The following is a 27,394-nucleotide window of genomic DNA, read 5'->3' as shown; positions in this document are numbered from 1 at the left end:
AAGTACCATGTGACAGGTAAGATAAAGTATAAGCAGAAAATAAACTGGATTTAGCTGTCATAAGTTCCTTCTTTTTGATAATTATAGAACATAACCCTTACATAGACAGCACTGATTTAAGTAGCAGGAATCAGTATTATTGGCAGGAAGGAGAAGAAAGAGAAGAGCTTTTTTAAATGCCAAATTATGATCACTTGGATGCTTTCATATGGCAACTGCCTTCATAACTAAAAAACAACTATGGATACCTAACTTTCAGAAACAAAATTTCTTTAAAGAAATAGACATTTACACATGCATACAATGTCTCAATACCAGATGCAACACTTTCATAGCTGGCATACTGAAAACCTGAAGGTTAAATAATGACAAACTTCACAGATACAGCAACTTCCAACTTACAGCTACAAATTTATTTTTACATGTATCCCCTTATAGCACTGCAAGTCCATGCTTAAATAATAAACTTCTCTCTATATGATTAACTTTTCCAGAAGAAAACTGACATTATAAAAAGAAAATCAGAAAATGGAGAAAGATATAAGACCATGATTGCATTTATATTTACCTATGCTTCTTTTTAATATCAGCAAAGATCTGAATGCTGTCTTCTCCAATGTGTTTTCTGTATCGTAGCAGGTCACCTGCACAGGCATTTATTATTCCTTCATCAGCAACATGAGAAAACACACACCCTTCAACTTGGATAAAATCAAGACCTGAAAACAGTCAAAAGCAACATTTTAGCCCAAAACTGAGAACTGAAAAAGAAAAACACAAAAACCAAACGAAAATTCATCTTACTGCCTTTCCTGTTTGATCCCAACACAAATTGTTTCATGTGCTCTAGGACTAACCCACTTCACTTTCCCACATATTTTTCCATTCTTTATTTTTGTCCCTATTCTCTCTGACTTCTTCCCATCTCACTGCGTTTAGTTCCCACCTCTCCCACTGACCCCACCAGTTTTCTCCCATCCCCTGGTCCCCTTCTCTCCCCCTCAGCCCCTCAGTTTGTTCCTGTGTGGCTCAGAACAGGCAGCTGCACACCCTGCCCTGTCTGCTGTCATGATGTGCCAGAGGAGTAGGTGGGTCTAAACACAGCTCTCTGTTCTAATGACGTGTTTTCTCTCCAAAAAGGGTCACTAACTTACATCTTTCCAGGCTACAGGCACAGAGGAATAGCATTGTCATCTTTCTTTAGGAAGTTAGGCAAGAAAGCACAGCCTGGAACATGTTACATGCAACCCATGTGACTCCATCTGAACATAGCATGTGTTTCCTACACAGCACCACATCAACAAATTGCCGCTAGAGCTGTGCAAAGGCCTAGGAGGAGTCAAAGCCATTCTACTCCAACCATCAATTCTGCCATGCCTTAGTAACAGAGGTTCCACCATATTCATTAAGTTTTGTCACTAGGAACTTTTTGAGGGATAGATACTGAAGAGGAAAATTATGAATTGTAATTACTTCATGTGGGCCAGTCACCGACATCCAGGGCCCCCCTCCACAGCCTCGAAGTATCTCTGTTGTAAGACTGAAGCCTTGGGCCACAGCAGTGGGGCACAAGATTTAATTCTGACTCCCTTACTGAAATCCCCACTTCTCTCCTGTCTTTCATAGCCTTGAACTGTCACTTAAAACCTGCCTGTTGTGTAAAAGCTCTGCACTCATCTTGTGCAGTTTTGCTGCTTTTCCAGTTTGCTTTGGAGGTGCCTTCCAAGCCCTTCTGAAGCTCTGCTACTGCTCCAGCTTTGGAGTCAGATGCACATTTAATTAGAGCTGACATCATACAAAGGAAAGCAATGCATGTGGAAACAGCCATCAAGAATGCAATCCTACCCACAACTGATGAGGCAACAGAGGCATTACCTTAGCACATTCCAACTATAAACAGAGATGATCTTGAAAATTTATTTACCAAATGGCAAGGTGTCTGTTTATTTTTAAATTCCAGTTTCATTCCAAAAGCCCTGAAGTTGCAGAAACAGAAGCTTACACTGATAGAGAAGAGCCTGTATTGCTTAGCAACACAGACTCCAGCTCACAAGAAACATCACAGATGGATGCCAAATCAAATGCAAGCTGTCCTGTGCCTTGAGATTAGTGTAAAGCATGGAGTATTCCCAGGATCCAAAGACAAGAGTGTGCCACAAGTACCATTGCAGGTGCTTGTAGACACTGGTGATAAACACAGTGCAAACAGCTAAACTGAGATTTCTACATCTAGGAACAAAAGCTATAGATTCTAATTACATCACCCAAGCTTACAGTGCAATTCAGAGTTATATAAGAATAATTATTTCTCTAATCATAAAACTGTGGATGAGCCTAGAGACATGAAACCTTCACAGCAATTGAGGTTTAACTTCAGACACAAGCTATTCACTAAGTAATTTCATTTACTGAAGTCACTGCTTATACACTGTTGATGCTTGGTTTGTGTTTCCTTAGTGCAGTAATATAAGACTTTCTGCTAAACACTAGATTGTACTCAGTTTAACAAGGCTGCACTCTCAATCTGGGTTTTTGGAGGCCATGAAAATACATTTTTTAACCAAGTGTAATAGGTGCAGGCACCATATCATTACCCTTCTGTTTTATGAAGCCATAATCAGATTCTGCTAATGAATTCATTTTTATGCTCATAAAATTGTGAGAATGATACTACTGCTTACTTTCACATTTGGCAAGTTGAAAAGTAATAGTCATTGAATAGTTAATAGGCAGCCCCATTTCTGACTTACATGGGAACAACACATTTTGTAGTTTCACTGGAAAACAAGAATAGGGACTATCCAATAAAAACTAATAAACAGAACTCTTAGAGAAGCATTGACTTTGTCTGCTGCTGACACCGGAGGCACAGTGTGTCTGTGCTGCAAAAATCCTTCTAAGGACACTCTCTTGCAGCAGCTCCTGCCGTGCTCAGCATGAGCTGCAGGCACAGGGGCAGGTCTCCAGCAGCACTCCCAGCAGGATCCACAGCACTCCCTGCCTTTTACAGCACCTCTGGGTGCTCCCTGCTGCAATTCTCAGCTGAGCTGCCTCCCCTTACCACTGCATTAATATGGTGGCAGTTAAAAAGGACAGCAAAAACCATAGCACACAGCTCTGCCTAATTCTGTCTTACCCTGAAGAGCGTCATGGATGATAGCAAGTGAATTCCCACTCTGCTGGTGTAGGAAAGGAATGGGCTCAGACAGCAAAGCTGTGTTTGCAGAAGACATGGAGAGGTCTGGGATATGTCCTGACATGAAGCCTTGTTTATCAGCTATCAACTGTGTCATCATCATTGATGAAGACTGATCCAGAACTGGAATTTCAGTAACTTGATTCTTAAAGGAAAAAGGGCAGCTGCAAGTAGAGGGCGGTTGGACTAAATGACTGTCCTTTCCAATGGAACCATTTTTCTTAAAATTTATGAGATAAGATAAACTTAAAAATTGAGCTCTGATCCATGATAAGTGACCCAGGCTCACCCAAGCACTGGACCCTACAATCCTTGCTCAGGCTAGTTGAGCTCCTAGTCACACTGCAGACCTGTGGATTTCCCCCACCCTTTACCAAATAAAATCATGACCTTCTCCTAAAGACCAGTTATAAATTCCCTGTGTAGCTCTCTTAACAGTTATTCCTACCAAAGACAAGGATCTCCACAGGGAAAATGAAATTAATGTATAATAGGCAGAAGATGCTACATATGGTTTGTAGCTGAAACACCTTCAGCAAGTTATTTTTTAGCGACAGCATACAGGATTTGCTTTGTTAATAGCTACCTATCAAAATTATATTGACATTAAAGTCACTACTAAGTTGCTAGAGAAAAACTGTTTAAAGATTTGCTACCTACAAATTAGTATCCACTTTACCATGGTTTTGCTTAAAGTGATTTTCTTTTTGCTTCCCTGTTCAGTGAACTTGAGCCAATAATTTTTAGAGAAGTACAAAGAAATGCATTAAACACAAGCCTTTCCTGGTTGGTGTTCTACAGCTACAGAGGAAATAGTGCAGAACAGTATACAGGAGCAGAGAAAAACCCAAGCCCTACAGGAATTCTCCTCTTCATTAATAATTGCAAAGAGGAGAAATACATTGTTCCCAGATCATATCCCTTATTTAGTGATGATTTTTGTTCCTCAAAGGATTGCTTTTAAAAATAGGCTATGTGCTATTTTTCCAAATAGCTATGTACCTCCAGTGGCCCACATACAGCAACCTCTAAAAACCAAAACTGGTTTCCATTATCATTTTTATTTGAGGTTTTCATATACGTTCCAATGCAGCAATAAAAATTAGATTTTCTCAATTTGTCAAGTGGCTAGGTACTTTGAAAATAGCAACATCTGATTTTCAGGCTCACAAAACAAATGTCAGTTCAAAACACATCTATTAATGAGAATTTAAAGCTTTTAGAGCATATTAGGCATAATTAAAACTGCCACTGCAGATAGGTTAGCCTACATGATTGTACCTGAAGTACGGCTTTCACTTAACACCAGCATCTTCTGCCTGGTTCTATAAAATTTGTACATGCAAAAATGTGCAGCCTTACCATAATGACATAATTTGGGAAAAAAACATGCATTAACCCTCAATTTGTGAACTTAGGAAATACAGGCTTTCCATATTAAGCCAGCCCTCATCTTTACATCAGAGAGGGCTAGATATTAAAAACTAAAATTGCTTCAGCATACAGTAAGAGCAGGAAGCTTAGCCAAGTCTAGGATTCATGCAATAAGGATAGATTAATTTATATTTAATTCCCCCAAAGGCAATTTAATTTTAAGTACTTTCGCTATCTATACCTCAATTTTTGTCATTATATAAAAAGCTTCATTCTACTCACTCATTAAAAAAGACAACGAAAATTTAGTTTTCATGGACAACAGTAGCAGCAACAACATATGCTGAAACAGGATGCCTAACCACCATGGGTTAAATTGATCCTTGCATATAATATAACTGAAGTAAATAAGAGTTACACCAAAGGTGGTTTTTGGACATGAGCAGGTTTAAACTAATGGTTACATTTAGACAGGTTTCACCCAGGAAGCTGTGGTGCAGCCTTTAGCAGCCTCCAACTGAGGCAGTGCACAAGTACCATCCACTCTAATCAAGCAGGCATCTTTCTTTCTCAGAACCTAACTCTGCCTTTTCAGGGCACAGTCAGCTTTCCACAGTATCTATGCCAGCACAAGGTGCAGTTTATGGAGAGTGAATAGCCACAGCAATGCCTGAGGAGCCCTTTGCATTACCTGCAGCCAGAGCAATGGTTAGTGCCTGCTGGTTGGCAGCACACAGCACCTGGCCACCCAGAGGGACACAGGGACAGCTCCATCTCACCGAGCACTGCTCTCCTGGCTTGTAAGATCAGCATGTATTCTATTTGCCATCTGTTGGAGGTTGGGCAATTTTCTTATCTCTTCCAAGAACAATGTCTCCCTCCGGGAGATATCTTCTGTTAATGGACTATTGAATGACTCACTGCATGTCCGGTAAAGTTACATCATCCCATTGTGAGATGCTCCACCCAAAGGGAGGAGCCAAGCATTCCTACCTGCATAAAATCAGCACTTTTTGGGACACCAGAGCAGCCCTTCACTGGATTCCCAGAGGAGCAGCTTCTTCTCTGCTGGATCCCCAGAGGAAGACCAGGCCCAACTACTCCATCACCAGACCTTCAGAGAAAACTCCACCCTTCTAGAGATCACTGCTTCAGCAGCATTTCATCTGTCACTCCAGGAGGAGCAGCCACCATTTAACTGGACTATTACCAACACCCTGACTCCTCAGGGTGTCAGGTTTCTGACTCTTATCACTAGTTTTGTTTGTACTAATTACATTTTTTTTAAATTTTTATTTAGTTTTTCTCCTAGTAAAGAACTGTTATTCCCATTCCCATATCTTTGCATATCTTTGCCGGAGAGCCTTTTAATTTTGAAATTGTGGTAATTCAGAGGGAGGGGGTTTACCTTTCCCATTTCACAGGAGGTTTTTGCCTTCCTTCACAGACTCCTGTCTTTTCAAACCAAGACAACTGCCATGGCTGCGGTGACCTCCGGGCCTGGGTGCACTGTGTACAGCACGTGGTGCATGTTCTCCAGGATCAGCCCATCCTGGGGAAAGAGGGATAAAAAAACATCATTGTACTGTACAAACATGCTAGTTCACCATTCTATATTGTGCACTGAGACACACAAGTGTAAAGGTTTTCCTTGAAAGGGAGGATTACCTACAGCAAGTTCTGTTGATGCATTTGATGCGCACAACCACTTATAAAAGTGCTTTCATCAACAGCATGGTGTTTGCAGTGAAATCATACAGAGAAATAAATGTGATTTTAATTATACATTCATCAATTTGGGTTCCTTTGATCCATCCTAAAATGTGAACTATAGGCAAATGAGTTAAATCTTATACCTCATTAAAAATAGTGTAAAGTCAAACTTCAATTATCCAAGGGGAATACAGGATATTGAGTATGTTCAGATAACAGAGGACTTTGAGATAATCAGGGCAATTTTCAATTCAATTAATGTCAGAAAATAAGTGTTACTTTGGATAAATAAAGGAATTTTTTGTTTGACTGTTACTGTGCCAAATGCCATAATATGAACTAGTGATATTTCTCCCATTCTGTATTCAGAATTACTGGAAAGAAGATATTGCTATTTATTGTCTATTATATCTCTCCATCCACATAGACATACTCTTAGCAAACAATGGAGTGATGATAAAATACTCTGCTGATACAATTTGCACATTACCTGATGCCACGCACATTTCTAATCATTGCATAGGCTATACCAAAAAGTTTGCAACAATTACAGATAATACATAATTTTGTTAAGGATTAATAACAAGAGTAAAAGTAGAGCCTTGAAACATATTCCATGCCTAGTATTTTGCATTAACAGTAGGAAGATGAAAAGAAAACCAGACATTTCTCACCAGCTTAATTCTACAAATGCAAGACGTTTCATAGACAAACTAATTGTATATATAGCAAATAAATTCTTCTCTCTCTGGAGTTTTATCACACATCTTAATCCTTTAAAATGAGAGCTTTACCTTTCACAGAGATGGCAACTGAACAAGAATAGAAGGAACAGTTTTTTGGGAAAAATACAATTAGAGATTAAACATAGTAGCTTGGTTCTTAATAAAACAGAGAATCAGAAAGGGGAAACAAAAAAAAAAAGTTTCCTTTTAAAAAATCTTTTCTATGTGACAATTCTCTAATCTTTGTTGTAGTATTGAAACCCTTCTGGCAGTAAAAGATAAGACAGTATATAAAATAGTGCCAGCATTTAATGGCTGAATTGCAGGCTATGGTACAGGCATCATAAATGAACACTCAACACAGAGGCTGGGGAAAAGTGAGTAGGAAATGATCCAGTGGTCAACATGGTCAGTCCAACCACACAACTGCAAACATTCAATGCACCAGGGCAGAACTGCCTTCTCCAAATTACTGAACTGAGTAATTTAAATACAGCTGAGTATTTAAATGCACAAAAGGCATGCTACCTAAAAAGCAACGGGACACAACCTGTTAATGGAAAAGGTGACTGGATATGATGACATGGCACATCAGACATTTGCACTCTGTGATGCCATTCACCAACATATTTAATTACATAATTCCAGCCCAGGAAAACCTGAATTAGGCAAAGGAGCACCAGGTATGGCAACCAACCAAAACATCTGCACTTGACTTTGTGTGTCCAATTCAATATGTAGCATCCACCCTTCCGTACCTGTGATGGGAGGTAGCCATATGGCCAAAATGACAACCTGTCCTAAGAAAACCACAAAACACCCCACATTTTTAGTCATCTTTTCTGGAATTAGGTTAGGACTGCTCCAACAAACCTGAACTGACCAAATGGTCTTGGTACCTGAGGCACAGCTGCTGAATCCTTTGTGGTACCAACAGAAAGAAAAACCCTGTAGCCTCTTTTTCTCTCTACACATAAATATATTAAGTCAGCCTCAGCAAGAATGCAAAGTTGGTCAGTAGTTGTATGTGGTAAAAGGACTAATGTAGAACTATAATACTTTAACAAAGCAAATTCAAAAAAATGCAATGAACCATCAAAACTAGGTAATTCCTTGAGGCCAAAAAGCCTCGAAGCCCTTGGCTCAGAAATGCTCTGTTTGGCAGACTTCAGCAAAATCTGAGTATCAAGGAAACTCCAAGCTTATCATAAAGGCCAGGAACCAGGATCTGTGAAACAGTATTCCCATGGCTTCCAGGCAGTCAAGAATCGATCTCAACGGGAAGAAAGGCAACTGGGAATGGGGCTTCAAAATGCTCAGCTCCTCAAGAGCCACACTATTAGCCAAATAAAATCAAGAGAATGGGCTGGCAGAATTCCACCGCGAAACAGTTTTTTACAACTTGCTACTACTTTGACCGTTCTGGATTTGCATAAAGCAAATTATTCCATTAGCTACATTAATGAATTAATTCATTTAATAAGTTATAAAAACCCCTAGCCATAGTACTACACATAAAAAGCATCTCATTAAATTCTAGCTCAAAATGCAGGCATATGGGAGAATTGCAACAGTTCTCGTTCTCTCTCCTGCTTTAAATTTACTATATTCACTTTTCAGCAACTGCCTCTTCCTATAGCCTCAAGGTCCACAGTTACAGTGAATATTTTTGATAGAACTTTAATAATGTGTTATTCTTTTGGTATCATCCGACTGTTCTTTTGCATATTATGCTTTGTTTAATTAAAAAGAGAACAACATATGTTCTGCAATACAGAAAACTGAATTACAGATGCATTAAGTCAAAGCTTTCTTTCATATTTTATATAAAAATATAACACCACAGATTTGTGTTTACTGAATTGATATGTATAGGAAACAAACTTCAGTACTATCAGAGAGCTAATTAAAATGGGGGAAAGAAAACACTTATGCAAAATTAAAGTTCTTGGAACTCAAGCTTATGGTTTAAAAGCCTATGAAAACAACTTCTGCATTATATCCTCCAAAGCAGGATTTACGTAGACAGTATGAGATAAAACTCCTGCAAACACCTTCTGTGCTCCTTTTCCATTGAATGTGAAGATAATTTAAGTGTTGCTTATATGCAATAGCCTTATTATAAGCAATTTTCCAACAATATATTTCCTTTTTACTTTGAATGACTTCTGAAGTACTACATATGAAGTGCCCTTTGTATCACAGTTAGCTACTGAAAAATAGGCTCTTTAATTAGCTCTCTAACTATATGAAAAATAGTTTCCTTAGCTGTATTTCACTTACAGAAATAACCTCTTAAAACACTTCAGCCTCACACATATTACAGCAGGAAAGCCTCAAAACAGTAACAAACCACAACTGAGGTAACAATTGCAGAAGTTTTAACTCAGTATATGCCTAACCTAACTTTTTCCCAGGGCAACTTTAACCCCAGTGTTTCTTGCCAGAGAAAGGCTTTACCTGCAAACACGTGCCCATCAATACAAACCTCTCTAAGCTCATCAGCCTTCCTCCAGAAAGGGAGCAGGCCTTGCACCATCCCTGTTATTGTACAGGCTCAGATGGGGACTGAGACAATTGCAGCAATTGCCCCCACGCCCCTCGTGTGCCCTTATAGAAAAAAATCAGGTGCTTTTGCAGAGCATTTAATTGCTGTTTGTAAGCACAGCTCTCAGCAACTTCTTTAAAAACTCACCTCCAGAGCAGGTCACTGCCTTAACAGAAGTAAGCTCCTATCTCATGTTCTCCTGCACACTCCATAGGAGGTAGCTGTAGGCAGACTGTCTGCTATTTTATTTTCCTGTAATACAGCTGAGATTTGAAATGTTAACCTCTGTAATCAAAGTGAAAGCTACCTACATGTTTCTGTATAGAAATACTACTTTATTCTGTCTCCACTGTTATTAAATTCTAAGTTGTGAATTCCAGTTATCACAGTAGTTATAAGAGCAATAGGCTTACCACTCTTTCATTTTTTAAAAGCATCAATGTAAAACACATACTAGTAACTGTTTTTAATGTCAGCTACTCCAGTAGCTATGATTAGGAACAGTAACTAACAGTCAAGAGGGAATCTGTGCTCTGTTTTCTAGTTACAGAATAAATGTCAGCCAGGCTGAATGGAATAAATAAAAGTTAACCTGAATAGATATATTTTGCCTCTTCCTTAAAGAAAAGCAGGTACAAATTGGAGGGATTATAATGCCTCATAGCCTGCTGCTTATAAAATCTTGTCTAGGGAATTTCATTGTTTAGCAACACACAAGTACAAAGCATATACATTTTGAGCACAGATGGCTTCCTAACTGAACACTCACTTGTTTTCATTACTATGCTCTAATATCACAAATCTTTCATATTTATTATGTGAAGCTGTGAATGTGCCAGACAAGTCACCTTACTCTGAATATACCAGGATTTACTTCCAAGTGCAACACAGATGGAGTGAGCAAGACCATATACTTTATTTTTAAATGTTAACACCAATTTGAACTATTTGATACGATATGTAAACATCTAAATAGCAGCAAATGGTTACATATCTTCTTAAGGGCTACTGTGGGCATCATTTGGGAACATTGTCAGTACAAACATCCATGGGAAAAAAAACCTTTTCTCTAGCTCTTCTTCTACAAGAAAAATGGACAGCTTAACAGTTCCTTTGGAATACTGAGCAAGAAACCCAAAGAGATTCCCATTCCAGAATAGTTTGGCAGTAAATTGCCAAACTACTGAGTTTTCCAGCTCTGTGTAAAAGCTGGGAAGCTCCTGAAAGCATCTATCATGAAAACTTTCATTTCTCTTAAAGCACAAAAAACTAAAGAATTGAACTGCAGAAAGTGTTAAACAACCTATTGATGTTTATGGAGGTTCTCCTGATTATCTCTGAGACTTATCTCCTTAATAAAGGATTTGTTTCTTATATTGCTGTTACTCTGTTCTGTTCTATTCTCTAACAGTGGTCATACTTTTAGAATGAAGACTGGTGTGGAAGTATATTGATGTTCCTGTGACAGGAAAATGGGTTAATTATAACTCTAAGCCCTGAATTTGTCCAAATGTGTAGAGAAATGACTGCATTCACCTCATGTGTCTCCTGACAGGTAGGTTTAAACATATATTCAAGTTCAGAGACTGCAATGCACTTGCAGAAAAGGTAAACCAGTTAAAGCTGGAACTGCAGAATTGAGTACAACTGTTGAAAAGACAAAGTATAAAAGCCAAATTGAATTTTTTTTGTAATACTGATTTTAAAGCTTATCTCAAAGTTGCTCCAGCAGCTTTGTGCATGCCAGCAGTGGTAGTAACTGCTTCTGTTCCGTCCTTCATCTTCAGCAGTATTTGGTGTCTTCCCCCTGCTGTTGAAGGTTTCAATGTGTAATTATTATGTAAGGAAATGAGCAAACATTGCTCCACTGCAATGTGGAGCAATGGCTTTATGAGTTATAGATTATCTGTGCAAGCACTTCCTCTGGCACAGGAAGGCAGAGATTAGTGTTTGCCACTCTTCTGATGTGATCAGAACACGTTATACCCCATGGAGATACCGCAACAAAAAAATATAAAGGCACAGTACAGAATACAGAGTTACTGCACACTTGTTCTTTCAGGAGGAATGAAAAGGAAGAAAACTTCCTTGTCCTGTTCAGCTTGCAGTCAGGGACTGTTCTAACTGGGTGGACATCTCACACATGCTCATCTGGTTCACAGGTACTGAAGCCCACCAGGTTAGCATCATTTTACCCCAGGGCTGTTTATCCTTTCAATGATTCTATTCTCAGCATTCTTTCCTAGTATAGCCTTACCAGGGCTGTGCCCATAATCTACCTTTTGTGATTTGTCTTGCATTTTGACCTTGTTCTTCTACTCTTTAAACTAAGCTCTTGTATTCAATTTTGTTCTGTCTGTACAGTCTCATTCTAATTTATAGATTAAAAATGTTTCAACCGATTTGTTAATAAAGTTTTTCTGAAAGTAGCAGCTTGTAGCAGTGACAGTTTGTTCACTGAATACATTTTAAAACCTTGGACACCACCAGAAAATGCTCATAATGCTGTGGGCAGGTCAAAGAAAAAGCACATCAACAACCCAAGACAAGGTGTAATGAAACATTTAAAACATATCTGACCTTTCAAAAGGACATATACCCTGTTAAAATCTACTGACCTATGAAGATTACTACACCACTTTAAGTCCAACAGCAATTCTGACAGCAGTCTCTTCTTGCCTCTGGCTGAGAATGGCCTTTTGGGCCTGCTCTTCTGGACATGCAAAGCAGGCATGTTCGCTGCCAGGGGCCTGGAGAGAGGCTTAGAGGGGGCAGAAAAGGGCCTGAGCCTTTTTTTTTCTTTAGATCCTGAATTCTCTGTGCTGTTTTGTTACAAATACATCTGTGGGGTGATTCTGCACCCTCCAGGTTCCTAAGGTATGCATGCAGTGTATCAGCTGTGCACATGGCATAGCTCCATGACCTCAGGAAACCAGAGGATTGGACAGAGCTAAAAATACAGTTGCTTGTCAGACTAGATTGATGAAGCATTCTACATCCAGAGACCTTGAATGCCAGCAACAGCCCATATTTCTGGCCACTTTATTTAACTCCTTAAATTGACTTGATTCATCCAACTCAAACAACTTGAACTGTACAATTTGAATCTAAGCTTTTTCAATTGTTTTGAGTGCAAGTGATACTTATCTTAGGTTGGTTTGTTTTTGTTGGTTTTTTTTTTTTTTTTGTAATCTAGAAGGCCTACTTCCTATGTTGAAATAAACAACATGGATTTAAGCATCTCTAATCTATGAGCTTCAAGATGCTTTTGATCTTGAGCTGTAGACTCAATTTAAAATTCTGGCTATGCACAAGTGGTTTTGTGTAATGGTCATCACGTAAAGAAAGAATCCAAAACTTACAACTCCAACATCCTTGTAAACTTCTGCCTCCTGACGTGATTGATCATTAATCTGGGTCAATGGAAGAGAACTTCTTGGTGTTCCTGCAAGAATAATGCTGCTCAGCCCAGGGCATGCACAAACCAAACCCATGGACAGTAACAGCTTTGGGTAGGTCATCCATGGGGATTGCACACTGAAACAGGGACATACAGGACAAATTTGTTCAAAGGCTGCCCTATCTCCTTGTGACATGCCTTAGTGACCTTTCTTTCCTTAGCTGAACTTGGCAGAGCTGCTGTACCCATTCAGCTCCTCAATTTAATTCACAAACTTGAGGAATGCCTGCTATAATCCCTATTGCACTAGGTCTGCTCTTAGCTTGCTATTCACATACTTGTAATTAATCCTGCATTAGTGCTGCTCCAGACAATACAACCCATGGGCACGACTGACCTCTATGTCAGCACAGAACACCTATGCCAAGCATCAGTGAGTTAAAAAACAGTTAAAGCTGTTCTTAATCTGCAAAGTTGATTGTCTCTGATCTTCATGGCAGAAATACACACAAACAGATTTTGTTGGAGTTCAATGAATTTGCCTTAAGACCAAAGTCTCTTCTGATATTTGGGGTCCTAAGGCCAGGCAGTGGGAGTGTGCAATGGGGACTGAGCTGAGCCCTGTGCAAGCTCTGTTGGCTGGCCTGATTTCCCAGCACAGGGGGAGCTGGCCGTCCCACCTGGGGCTGCTTCTGGGAAAACCTGGGGCACGCTGAGCTCTGGGCATCAGCCTGTGCAGGGCAAGGTGGGCTGTCCTGACCAGCTCTGCCCACCCTGAACTCCCGGAAAGGTGGGCGAGGAGGCCAGGCTGGAGCAGATCCTGCGTGTTGTCTGAGCTTCCCACTGCCTCTAAGGGCATGAGAGATCGCTAGCCAGCCTCCATCCCATCCCTGTGCCCATCTGAGCACCTCCCTGACCCTTGCTTCTTGACACACAGAGCTGGCCGAGCCCGAACCCCTGTTTCATCAGCCAGGTCCCTGTGTGGAGCTGCTTCCCGCCGTTTTTACCTCAGAAACGGGGAGCGCTCAAACGTAGGGCGCTTCATGAGGGGCCCGTGGCTGCGGTGAAGGGACATCCTTCCAGGGGGACCGCAGCCGGGATGAGGGGTGACGCCGGCGACTCGGTCCCGGCCCGGGTCCCGCCGGCCGTGCCGCCCGCCCGCCGCTTACCTGGCAGCGCTCCCACGTGCACCATCCCGACCACCGCCGCCGTGAGCCGCCCGGACAGCCCGGGCCGCTGCACGGCCTGCGGGGAAGGGAGGCGGGCGTCGGCGGCGCCGGGCCGGGCAAGCCATGGAGGCCGCCCCGCCTCCCGCAGCGGGCCGGGACAGGGACCGGGACAGGGACCGGGACAGGATCCTCGGCTCGGTTCGGCCCGGCCCGGCGCGGTCCCACGTGCTGCGCCGCTCCCGCCGCTTCCGCGCCAGGGCCCCGCCCCCGGCCCCGGCCCCGCCCCCGGCCCGCCGCGCGCGGGATCCGCAGGCCCCGCCCCGGCCCCGCCCCGGCCCCGCCCCGGCCCCGCCCCGGCCCCGCCCCGGCCCCGCCCCGGCCCCGCCCCGGCCGCGCGCGGGACCCCGCGCGTCTCCCGCGCCCCGCCCCGGCCCGGCGGGGCCACGTGCGCGGCCGGGAGGCGGCCCCGCGCCGCCGCCGCGCGTTTAAATGTCCCGCCGGGCGCGGCCCGCGCCGTGCGCACGGACGGGAGCGGCCGCGCCGTGAGGCAGCAGCGCCCGGCGGAACCCGCCCTGCCCCACCGGCCCGGCACCCGCCGACCGCCCGCTCCCGGGCGGCAAGGGCCGGCGCGGCGGTGAGTGAGCGGCAGCGCGGGCGGGCGGGGGGCGGTGGGCGGCCGCGGGGCGGGGGGAGCCGGTGGGGCCGGTCCGGCCGCCCGTTGCGCGCCTCTGCCGGCCTTTGTGGGGGGGCTGCGGCCCGCTCGGCCCCGTTCGGCGCGGCGCTGCGGCCGGCCCGGGCGGGTGCCATGCGCCGGGAGAGGTGAGTGCCCGGGCCGCCCTGCGCGGGGCCCTGCAGGCCGGGCACCCCGAGCCGCCCGCGGCCGCCGCTCGCTCAGCTTCCCCTCTCTCCGCAGCGACTGCGCGCACGACAAGGCTCCTGCCGACGCGGGCACGGAGTCCGCCATGCGAGCCCGCAAGAGGAAAGCCGATGTGGCCACGGTGAGTGCGGGCCCGGCCCCGCGCCCTCGGCGCCTTTTGTTGGGTGCGGGCCCCACGCGGTGGGCCGGGCCGGGCCGGGCCGGGTGGGCCGCGGGGCTGTGCTCCTGCGGGACCCGGCCTGTGTCACAGCTGCCAACAGCTGCTTGTCCCGCCGCCTGTGCTCCGGAAATCATGTGTCGCTTCTTGTAGTTCTTACAGGATCCTGATGAAGAAATTGCCAAAATGGAGATGACTAGAAAAAAGCCGTGTGAAAAACAGGTAATTGAATTTGCTTTATATGTAAATATTGTAGTCTTGCTTAACCCTGCACTTACTTTGCAGTACCTCATTTTTTATGGCAGTGTGGTGAAACAGGTCTGCTTCTGCTACATGCTGCATAGCAGTTGAGGGACTGTTGGCCCTGGTTGATGATGGAGTGTGCAGAACAACACAGTTCATATTTCAATACAGTTTTAAAGCCTTTGTAAGATATAAGGCCTGTCTTGGTCTGAGGCATCATGTTAATGCTGAAGTGTATTCAGCTGTCCTGGGGTTGCAAAGGTGCACCTGTCAAGCCTTTGGACTTATTCTGCATGAGGTGCAAAAGTACAGTCATGTGCTTATGCACCTTGTACCTGTGCTCCTTAAGCAAGCAGACAGAATCATCTCTTGAAGTGGTTCTCTTTGCAGCCGTGTCTCTACTTCTTTGTCATCTGGGAAAGAGGAAAGTGTCCCCTTTTTCCTGTTGACAAGGGTAATTATTAGACAGGCTAAGTAAGGAGTTCTTGGTTAGAACCTGGAAGTGTGTACTAGATACTCATGGTATAGTAAAACAGGCTTTGTTTCTCTGCAGAGCAAAGGAATATTGCTATAAAGTTGCTCTACCTGTGAAAATTAGTCCTGCGGTGGAGGTTGATAGTGACCATTGCCAACTTTCTCAGCAAGACATGTAGAATGAATCAACTTAAAAAGTCAAAACTCACTTTACTGGTGTCCTCTAGTTCCATTTGTGTGCTTTCCATAGTCTTGAAAGAGCAGATGCTTTTGGGATCTCTGTTGGATGCTGTGTGATGTTGAAAGCATGATGCTTTTGTACCTTGAGTAGCCTGTGTCCTGGAATAGGTTCATTCCCCTCCTTTTTCCCCTGAACACGTGCACTCCTGCTCAGTCACTGTCACTCCAGCCTGTCACTGCACACACAGGGTGATGGTGAAGTCGCGGAAGTTGTGCTCAGGATGTGCTGCCTGTCCTCATTTGGTAGGTGAGGCAATGCAGAATGTGGCTCATCTAACCCAAAGTGGCAGCTGGAAGTTCTAAGACTGAAGTGCTTCCATAACAGATGGGCATCATTGTTTGGAATGGCCTCTGCTTGTTGCAACTGCGTACACTAGTTATCAGTCAACATATTAAGCAGGGCTCAAATGGTGAGCATTTAATGAGGGGATCTCTCCTTCCCTTCTGTCTTTCTTTTGCACAGTATATTAAACTAATTTCTCACTTCTGACAAGGAAGAGCTGCCTGTCCTTCACTGCAACTTTCTCCTTCACCAGAAGATTCATTCTGTTTAAACTGAGCAAGGCCTTCTCGTGCATGTTTATTGCATAATAATAAGGTATTTCTTAGAAAATCTCAATGGGGACCCAGTTTTACTGTCTTCCAGAAAGACAGTGGAAGGAAACTTGAAGTATCTTTTGCATATGTTGACCTTCAGTTTTCAAAGCAGATAAAGACTTCCAGTTTTGTCTCCTTGTTTGTACTCTTGGCTTGATAGCCATTTAGTGTTACTTCAGTATGGATAGGTAAACTAAAACTTAGATAATATAGGTAGTACACATCAAAAATATTTTCTTGGGAATTTTTCAAGGTAATTATAGTATGCTGGTAGAATTTGACCCTTTCATTCTATAAACAATAAATAATATCATGCCTATATCTTTCCCTACAGAGATCAGGTATTTTTGTTGTGACAAAGTAGCCAGATTGTTCCAGATCTGGTTAAAAAAGCTAACATTTGGCTGCACAGCGGCAGCTCTTCAGTCTGTGGTGTGACACAAGCTATTCTCTGATATAAATTGCCATGGACCACTAATGAGAATATGTTTACGGTTCCAGCAGCAGTATAGCAGGCTGGAATGATAGCCAGGGCGACAGTTATTCTGTGGAGACACGACAGTTCTAAAATGCAAGCAGCTATAAATCCACTGCAGCCTATACCACATGACTTCTGCATTAAATAAATTGTTTACTGACACTAGCTTATCCACAAGGCAAAATATCAGAGTCACATCCCACTTTATGACATCTTCATAGTCAATTCATTAGTTTGCTTCTGTGGAACATAAGGCCTCAGTTCTTAATTAGGATGCCGTTACCCTTTATGTGATGAAAGGGTGGCTATATCATCAGGTCTGTGACAGCAGAATATTGTATAAATTCTGTGTTTGATTTTGGAGAACTGGCACTGCTGTAATTCTGCTAGCAATTCTCATACTAATTCTGGCTGCTTTGTGGGGATGAATACACTTGTGAGGCTCCATGTAAAACAAAATTCATCTAACTAGATTAGAATAATCTGTGTAATTGTGATACAAGTTGCATGATCACCTCCATATAAAGTGAAAAATTGAATCTATAAGTTAGTTCCTTTAGATGAAACTAGCTAATGCTTTCACATGTGAACGTGGAGTAAACTCTCATGAAGGAGTTTTGATCAGTTTCTCACTAGATGTTTTTCAGAATCTGATGTTAGCATTGTCAGAGTGTTTCACCTAAGTGTTTTGAAAGTAGCCTCAGAAAGTTTATTTTGCTAATGTAGATTAACTTTTGAAGATTCAATTAAAAAACCAAACAAAACAAAGCCCACAAAAAAGGAGTCTAAACTATATACATGTTGAGAACTGACTTGGCTTAATCTGGTTCAGGACATTTTAAATGAGTAGACACTCATAAACTATCCCAATAGGATTGGACCCACTTAATAGTGTGAGCTGCTATTTTCTATCCTGTTTGCTAAATCTGTAATTCCTTTCTGATGCAAAGAAAAATTACTTCAAAGCAATGCAGTTTATGAGTGAAAAATGGCTAGAATTATAGGTCTTGCTATTTCTGATGGGCAAACTAAGGCTGTGGACTTGGAAGTGATACCATTGTCTATGGTATAAGGTGCTGCTTTTAGGGTGACAACAGGCCTGTTCCCCTGCCATTGATTTCCATGCTGAGAAACCTCTGATGTTGCTGTTTGAATGTAGTTCTGTCATTCTTTTCCTTCTGCTGCACTCCTTGCTTGTCAGTAGAAGCTCATTCTGGTGACTCCTAACTCACATTGAGGTGCCCAAGTGTTTCAGCAGTTTGTATTTTTAGGTGTTTCTTCTTCACTGAAGACCCTGCCTGGCCTTTAACCAGTAACCCCAGTGGTTGACCTGCTGTTTTGTGTCTGATCTATATCCTGAAGGTTGTTCAAAAATATTGTTTTCTATGAATATTTGATGTATCAGTGAATGGTGACATGCTGCAGGAAACTGAGGTCTGCTAATGTTTGAGCTTTAAAAAGACTCCCACTTCTGAACTTCTCGGTTTTCTCTGTTTGGAACTGTATGGGATTGGATGCTCTAATGGTCTTATAACCCACCTTCTTCCTCTTGGTACCTCTCCTCCTAATGAGCCTTCTGAGGTGCTTTTTTCCTCCAGTCTGTCTCTTACTCTTAGGTCTGAGATTGAGATCAGCATCTGATTAGTTGCTTCTGTACCTGGAACATTTCTGTGGTGTCACCAAGCTTTCTTGCTGAGCTCCATACAGATTTGAAGAGGCCATTCTCCCCACTGCTGTGTTTGCTTCTGTTCTACTGCAGCTCATGTTTGTCTCAGAAGTAAGCCCAGGACTGTAGTGTTTCCTCTGCTAGACTGCACAGATTCTGGGTAATAGCTGTTGCTTTCTGACAGGTCTTCACTTTTGGATTGGCTCTGTGCAAGCCCAAAGGAAGTTCTTAATGGTTTCTTTATACCCTCCCCATCTTAAACTGTTTCTTTTTTCAGTGGTGGCTCCTATTTCCTTACAATTGCAGTGTGGGGTAATGCAATTTCTTGATAGTGTTTCTTGCTTTCAATTGAGTGTCTTGCTAAATCTGTTTTAAAGATTCAAGAGCCTGATTGATATGTTCATTCTCTCAACCAAAATCTGTGCCAGAGTTATGGTGCTCCCTTACCCCCACTAATTAATTCCTGTCTCCTTCCCCATAGGCTGCTTTCTTTTGAGGCCCTGCACGTTAGTTTCATTCTTGTCTCCAGCTGAGCTGTGTACTTGTAGTGTTGCTCACATCTTTTCCCCAATGTCTTGTTAAGTGATATTATGTTGTTGAAAACTTTGTTTTCCCTTCTTTTCAAAACACCTAAGAGGCTCTTGAACTTTGATTTCTGTTTCCTTATGGAAAATTGAGGGTGGTGAAATATCTTTAGTATTGCTGCATGTGATGTGTCTGAGAGCTTTGTGAGGAAGTCTCTTGTCCTTCAGAAGCTGCTGGTGTAGTAGGCACCTTTAAATAGATACTGTATAATCTACTGCTTTTCTGTTTGCTGATTAACTGATAAGACAGCACTTCTCCAAAGGCTGTTGGCAGCTGGGCTTGCTGTGCAGTTTGGAGAACAAAGTGTGACTAAAGTCTAGTTTTGAGGGAGGACAAAAATTAACTTTAAGCAATGCTGATGCAACATTTTCATTCAAACTTTCAGTTTGTGAGGAGTCTGTAATTTTTAAGATAAGGAATACTATTCCCTTGTTTTGCCTCCTCCCCACCCAAATTAAATCCTGGCATGGCTGGGTATGTAGCTATGCTGTATTTGCATGTAGAACTCCCAAGAAGAAAGAAGACTGATCTGTGTGTCAGTAATTCAAAGTGCAAAGCAGTCTTAGCTGTGAGAGAGCTGCAAAATGTGGTTTTTGTTTCATCAAGTCAGTGGCTTCTGTTTGTGAAACTGGTGCAGGAAGGAGCCATTTTGCTGGAAAGTGATGTCAGATGGCAAAAATCAGCTGTGGAAGCTTTCTTGCAAGAGGCAAAGTTTCACATGGTGTTTTACTTGATAGTGCCTAATGATTCTTCTGAACTTGTTTTTAATTTTTTTTAGCACATTAGAAATCTGTTGGGGAGTTCTGTCCTTTTAGTAGTGCAGAACTGATCAATTTGCAGTAAGAAGGCTGACTTCAGTCTTAAACAGAAATGTCAAATTTTGATTTGCTTAGGCATGGTGACACGGTGCTGGCTTTGTATTCTACTGCAAATAAAGTAGTGTTTTCCTGGGGCACTGTGTGAAGCGTACAAGATCCTGTTAAAGAGTTAGATGGTAGAAGAGTAAACGTAGATTTAAGTTCTGGTCCAAATAAAGTGTTCTAGGTTTAAATTCTGGTCCAAATGCCAGGTGAAGTTTTGAATATCTGATGTTTGCAGACCAGGGCAGAATTTGGTGTATTAAATTATCAGCTTGATAGTTTAGTAGCAATTGTTTAACATGTACTTGGCTGTATTCTGAAAATCGGGTCATATGTGCTTTGGGTTTTTAGTTTAACTCTGCTAAATGAATGAGTACAAAATCCTACAAACTATTTTGCTGTGTTTACCATCTGAGATGCTTTGCATGAAAGCATGGCTTCAGGCATATTATCTACATATTCCTTACCAGAAATCCTGACCTCATTTTTGGGTCTTTGAGTTCCATCTGCTTGTTCTTTACCTGAGGGTAAGTATATTTTTGGTAAAAAAAAAAACACAGCATGAGAGTAGGAGGTTCTGACATGGGTATCTTTCCATGAAACAGTTGTGGGCCTTCAAAAGAGCAGGGTGAATGTTCTTCAGCTTTAGTTCCAAACTTTCTCTACTGTGCATATTATAAGCAAAATCCCCTCTACTCAGCTCAGGTGAGGCCACATCTGTAGTGTTGTGTCCAGTTGTGGGCTCCCCAGTGAAAAAAGACTTGAGCATACAAGAAAGGTCCATTAAGGTAATTTGGGAACCAGAACATCTTGCTGATAAGGAAAGGATGAGGAAGCTGGGGCTGTTTAGCCAGGAGAGAAGGTCTGTGGGGATTTGTGTCAATTGTTTATAACTATTTGAAGGGAAGATATAAAGAAGGTGGAGCTAAGCTCTTTGTGTGATGGGACAAGAGGAGATGAACACACTGAAGCAGAAGAGGTTCCCTGAGTATCATGGAATGCTTTTTACTGTGAGGGCAGCCAAGCATGGCACAGGTTGTCCAAAATAGTTCTGGTGTCTCCATCCTTGAAGATACTCTGAAGTCTTCTGTTTGTGGTCCTGGGCAACTGGCTCTTGGTGGCCCTGTGTGAGCAGGGAGCTTGATGAAAAGATCTGGAGGTGCCTGCCAGCCTCCGCCATTCTGTGATTCTGTGCAGTTCAAAGAGATAAGACATTGGCAAGAAACTGTGACAGAAGTTACGAGTGTTACATATCTACAACTAAAACAATGACTTTAAAAAGCACAGTGTAAAATCTCCTGTTTGACTTGCCAGAAGTCCTGGAATAACATCCATGAGCATGCCCACATGCTGATCCCCACGCCGGATAAAGACGACGATCCTGTTCACGTCGATTACTCACGCTTTGTCCATCTGAGCGTTGTTCCCACCAGAGCCTCCCCACTGCCAGCTCTAGGGTGAGTGTGCTGGGCTGCCGCTGCTCTGCCTTCCTCCTGTTAATTATCAGTCATGATCCAAGACTAAACACTGATCTCTTTTAGCTGGGCAAGCAAGGATGATGTATGGAAAAACATGATAAACAAAGAAGAGACCTATGTGCGGGATAAATTCTACTTGCAAAGGCACCCCCAGCTACAGCCTAAAATGAGAGCCGTCCTTCTAGACTGGCTTATGGAGGTAAGCTTTTCTGTGCTTGTGAGCGTTTCAAGTGTGCTTTTGTTGAAGTGCACTAATAACTGTCATGAGTGCACTTCAGGAGCATGTTTAGCTCCAGATACTTGTCTTCATGTTAAATTTTGTCAATGAATGACACCAAACTTAAAGAATATATGATTTACTGAGCTGATGATTTGCAGACTGTCAATACATTCTGTTACTCATTTAGATTGATAGTAGGCAATAATCAATTTGTCCCTAAAACAGGGTAAGCTTTTAAGGTCACACTGCAGACAAAGGCTGAACAAATAGTTACAAAAGTCACTGTTAGAAGGAAGGTGGGAAGCTCAGATCAGATCCATCTTCCAGCCTTTTTGTCTGTTTTTGTCATGCAGAATGTGCTACAGCTCCTCTTGTGTCTGAGTCTGTTTCACTATTTGGATGACTTGGTGGCATAATCCCTATTCTTAAACAGCTTGTAAGAATTTTCTCTTCTGAGGTGTTGGAGTGATGGATCTTTGCAAAAAATGAGGAACTGATGTTCTGACATTGTTGGAACATGTGCTTGCATTTCCTAGAAGGGTTTTCACTGTGGTCTGTTTTTGTTCTTGAAAGTTATTGTAATGGCAGTCATCTTGTGTCAAAGGAAACTGTTTAACTCTTGCAGTTAAAATGTTACTTCACAATAGCAGTGAAGTAGAAAGCCAATATAAATTTTGTCTATCTTATGCTTTTTTTTTAAATACATATGTAACATCTAGTTTTGACTTTAACACTGTTCTTGACCTTTGTAATCTCTATTGTCTCTCCAGGTTTGTGAAGCCTACAAACTTCATAGAGAAACTTTTTATTTAGCACAAGATTTCTTTGATCGCTTTATGGCAACACAACAGGATGTTGTAAAAACACTCTTGCAGCTTATTGGTGTCACTTCTCTATTCATAGCAGCAAAGCTTGAGGTAAGTGTCTCCAGCTTTGCTTACCATAAAAATGTGAATAGATGCAGCACACTTATTGGATGCTGGACAGATTGTGGAAAGCTTTATGGAGTTACTTGCTATCATTTTTTTCAAATGGAAGACAGAACAAAGATTTTTTTTTTTCAACATGCCTTTTTTTTTAGAAGTGGGTAAAATTATGCTGTGATATTAGCTAGTTTTCTCATTAGAGAATTCAGTGTTGGAATAAATCTTAAGTTTTAGTTGCAGTTGCTAAATGAATTTTTGGCTGGCTGCTGTATACAGAGACCACTTGTTGCAATTTCATTGCAACAGAGTACCTACTGCATGATAGTCTGAGCTATTATTGACTGGAGCAATTTGAACTACTAAAATACCCAGTGCTTTTTAAGTTCTTAGTCATTTAAGAGAGCTGCTGTTCAGTCTGTTCTTAAGCAAGAGATAAAAGGCCTTTTCTTTAGGATGCTTAAAAAAATCTTGATGTCAGTTAGGATACAATCACAGTGGTGCTGTAGTAAAACAATGCAGGTTTGTGCTGATCCATCCAAAGTGAGAGTTGAAGGCTATGATGAACAAGAAATCTGTCTATTAAAGGCAGAGAGCACAGGATTTAGAATGCGGGGATAAGGAACACATGAGACTAGTTGCAGCCTGTTCCACAAATTAAATATTTGATCTCCCGTCTTTCAGGAAATTTATCCACCAAAGTTGCACCAATTTGCCTATGTTACGGATGGAGCCTGTACAGAAGATGAAATCATCAGTATGGAATTGATAATTATGAAGGTAATATTTACAAGTGGAATTAGTTTGTAAAAATATATAGCACAATCAGACTGAAAGCAGAGCTTCTCAGTTAATCTTAGGTGCTGCTAAGAGGCACAATTTTTCGTACTAATTAGAAAGTAGTGTTTTCTTTAGGTAACAAGTGATCTAAAGCATCCACCAGGATGTGTGTAGTAACAAAATTATTTGTTCCCTGACTATCAGCAGGAAGAGCTACAGGAAAGTATTTGGTTTGCATTTTCTAAAGATGCCTTAACCAGCTGGGATTAGAGTTTGTGATTGCTTAACCATCTTGCATGGTTTAAGTTAGGAACTTAATTTTAATTGAAGTCTTGTGTATGTCTGTTCTTTCAGGCTCTTAATTGGAACTTAAATCCACTGACAGTTGTATCGTGGCTAAACATTTACCTGCAAGTTGCATATTTAAATGATCTGTATGAGGTAATGCTGCCACAGTATCCACAGCAGATATTTGTACAAATAACAGAGGTAAGACTGTTTTCCTTCAAATGCTGTTTCACCTGGAAAAGTGTTTTTCTGTCAGGCTTACTAAACATCTGTTTTCTTTTAGCTCTTGGATCTCTGTGTGCTGGATATTGGCTGGTTGGAATATACCTATGGAATACTTGCAGCTTCTGCTTTGTATCACTTCTCTTCATCTGAGTTGATGCAGAAAGTTTCAGGTATTGGCATTTATAGACTTAAATCTTGTGTGTTGACAAATATTATGTCTTCATTCAGGCAGATAAGTATGTGTCCTGTGTTGCAGGTTATGAATTCTGTGAGATTGAGGACTGTGTGAAATGGATGGTCCCGTTTGCCATGGCTCTGAGGGAAGTAGGAAGCTCCAAACTCAAACACTTTAGTGGGATACCTCCTGAAGATTTGCACAATATACAGATACACATTAACAGCTTTGATTTGCTGGTATGTATGTGCAGAATGGAGACCAAAAACCTGTCTGTAAAGTCTCTGAAGTCTTGTTTCTTTGGTTAGGACATACAGTCAACTTAAGAGAAGCATGAACAGATTGAGAGTGAGTGTATTGATATGATAAAAGGCATAAGCTTGTAGTCCTGATCCAAAATTCTTGAGACAAAGACTTTTCTTAGTACTGTCTTGTTCAGTATTTAGTTTAAAAAGATGATTTAAAAAGATGTGCCTTCAGCCTCTCATATCAAAAGCATATAATTACCCTAGAAATCGGAAGCATTTTGCTATCCTTTGGGATACTTCAAGTACCATGTGTTAGACCTTTCTCTCTAGGAAATACCACTAATATAGTCTTGTCTGATCCAGATAAAAATAAAGATTGATCACTTGAGAGACTGAGCTAGTGTGACTGTTATGTGACAGTGGTCATTGATAAGCAGTGGTTTTTAGTGTGAGAAACTTGCAGAGAATGAAAATTTTGTTCAACGAATTGTGGTTTCAGCTGTTGGGGTTAGTTTTTCTCTTTAGGTTATTGAATTCTAGGTAGAAGTTAAAGTTCTTCCTGCTCAATTGTTTCTGCATTTTGCTTTCTTGAAGGTACAGGAGTGCTTGTATGTTATGAATGCTTAATGCTAATCATCAGATTCCAAAAACTAATACTGATCACGGAGTCGTACTACAAGTAACTACTGTGTACTGTGTGATTTATCATTTACTGTTTGAAGGGTTAGATATGGATATATGCATATGCTTTTCCAAATGAACAACCTATCAGATTATAAAACACTAAATTCTATTGATCTGTTCCATAGACACACCAGAGTAAAGATTTTTTCTTTCTCATGTGGTTTCAGGACAGAGCTCAAGCAAAACAAGCCATATTGGCTGAACAAAATAGGACTTCACCTTTCCCCACTGGTGTCCTTACACCACCACAAAGTAGCAAGAAACTGTCTTCTGGACTGCAATCAATATGACTTTAGGGACTGGTGACAGACAATTTTGCTGAAGTGCCTGTTCTGCTGGTTTTAGCTCCTGCTCCATTACAGAAATGCTGCCAGTGAAGTTCATAAGCTTTCTCGGAATCTGAAAAGGAAACCTTACTTTCATGTGACGGAAGATTTTCTATTTGAAATAGTTTTATTGAATGTTAAAATATTTTAAAGAAATGGATCAAGTACACCAGCCACTTGAAAGAACACTGAAGTGTGCTCCAGATGCTGCTATGGAGGGTGATGCTTGATCAACTGTTCAAAAAAGGGCTTGAAGTTTAGATTAGTTTACTGTGCCTGTTTGTCCTTTGGGTAATCTGCAGATTTCTGTCCCTTGTTGACAAATGGGCAAAAAGTGCTGTGGAAGACAACATTTCAAAGCCTCTTTTTTGAATGGTTGGCTTACAACTTGATGCCTTTTTAAAAAACTCTTTTATTGTAAAAGCTGCTATGTCTCTGTGTATTCATTTTTAATAAAAATGCTGTCTAAGACAGCTGGTTTTATGTATATTTCTATATTTCTTTTAACTATGATCAGTTAAGGCTTTTTCAGACTGTGACCATTAATAATTGTGGGAGTTGGGGATGAGTAGTGTAGTAAGTATTGCTTATTTATTCACCACTATTGGCTTATCCATGGAAACTTTGTGTGGATACTAAGGTAAAATTGTCATGTTGGGCTACTTGGATTTCCTCTAGCCAGCTACAGGAGGCTGGGAAGGGGATAATAAACATGACAAGTACATGAGGAATGCTTCCTTAACATTCTGTAATGATTAGCTTACTGGGAAATTCTTGAATCAGGTTGTCTGGACTGTTACCCTAAGGTGAGCAGTAGGACAAGTCTACCTCTTCCTAAAAAATAATTCAAACATTAGGTGTTTGGCACAGTATTTGACAAACAGTCATGTGTGCAGAGTTTAATTTTGGAGAGGTATGTGCCTTGTTACAGTGAAATCTTTGACCTTTGCATTGTCTGAGAATCACAGAGGTCCTAGTGGGATATTTTCTGGAAACTCATGGTTCTGGAGAAGAGGGGAGCACAGAAATAAATGGTTCTTTTTTTGCCTGCTTTTTGGTGCTTGCTTTGAAGGACTGTTTAATAACATTGAAAGCTTTTGTGAGACTATCAGGGTTCATCATGTCCTGCTGCAGATAACATTTAATATTTCAGGAAGCTCCCATTATGTTGTTGGCTAGAATTTTTTAAAACAATAGTTCCCAGCAAGGTTGCTTCTTATTATTTTTTAAGTTATTCTGCTATTTTCTCTTCCCTGACCCAGTATTCTGATAAATGTTAAAGCTTTAATGTAATAAAAATGCCTGTGGTAATTAATGGTAAGCAAGTTCTTTGGTGCTGCTGGCTTTTTTCCTTGCAATGAATGGTTGGTTATAAGTTCTGTGTTAACAAGTGCAAATGTGAACTGAACATGTTTGCTGGTGCCAGTTTAGAGGGGTTTTAATTTCTCAGAGAATTGCATGTCCTAGACAAAGGGGATGTAATTTTTTGCTGATTATTGAGGATTTGCCAAGACATATTTTGGTGCTTTGTCCTTAAATATAGAACACAAAATGGGGGTAGGTGAAGGAAACTAATCCTCCTGAAAGGTAGTGTCTAGGCTTAATTCCTAAATCAGCAACCATGCTTCAGTGCTAGGTCTTTTGGTGTTTATTTTCAGATCTTAGTCCCTTTTGGATGTTTCACAACAAAATTGCAATTCTGTTTTTTAATTTCTAATTGTCCTTTTAAAAATGGGGATTGCATT

The 27,394-nt window shown here is 41.5% G+C and overlaps 2 protein-coding genes across 2 annotated transcripts; one reads left to right on the top strand and one right to left on the bottom strand.

The window, feature by feature from the left end:
• Positions 1-583: 583 nt before the first annotated feature.
• Positions 584-14,351, bottom strand: LOC110476019 (uncharacterized; the record flags this gene model as incomplete). The annotated part of the gene is made up of 4 exons (XM_085589347.1): positions 584-719; positions 5,979-6,122; positions 12,919-13,001; positions 14,126-14,351. Coding segments are annotated over 3 exons (402 nt in total), but the record flags the coding sequence as incomplete, so codon positions are not given.
• Positions 14,352-14,523: 172 nt separating this feature from the next.
• On the top strand, positions 14,524-26,970 carry CCNE1 (cyclin E1; the record flags this gene model as incomplete). Its single annotated transcript, XM_021541081.3, has 11 exons — positions 14,524-14,759; positions 15,039-15,123; positions 15,313-15,381; positions 21,617-21,759; positions 21,844-21,979; positions 22,771-22,917; positions 23,608-23,703; positions 24,058-24,192; positions 24,275-24,386; positions 24,473-24,630; positions 25,491-26,970. Coding segments are annotated over 11 exons (1,440 nt in total), but the record flags the coding sequence as incomplete, so codon positions are not given.
• Positions 26,971-27,394: the final 424 nt, after the last annotated feature.

Source organism: Lonchura striata, chromosome 11 (genome assembly GCF_050655825.1).
Source record: "Lonchura striata isolate lonStrDom1 chromosome 11, ASM5065582v1, whole genome shotgun sequence".
Taxonomy (NCBI): domain Eukaryota; kingdom Metazoa; phylum Chordata; class Aves; order Passeriformes; family Estrildidae; genus Lonchura; species Lonchura striata.
The sequence above is the reverse complement of the archived record's forward strand: the minus strand, read 5'-3'. Positions and strand labels throughout refer to the sequence as shown.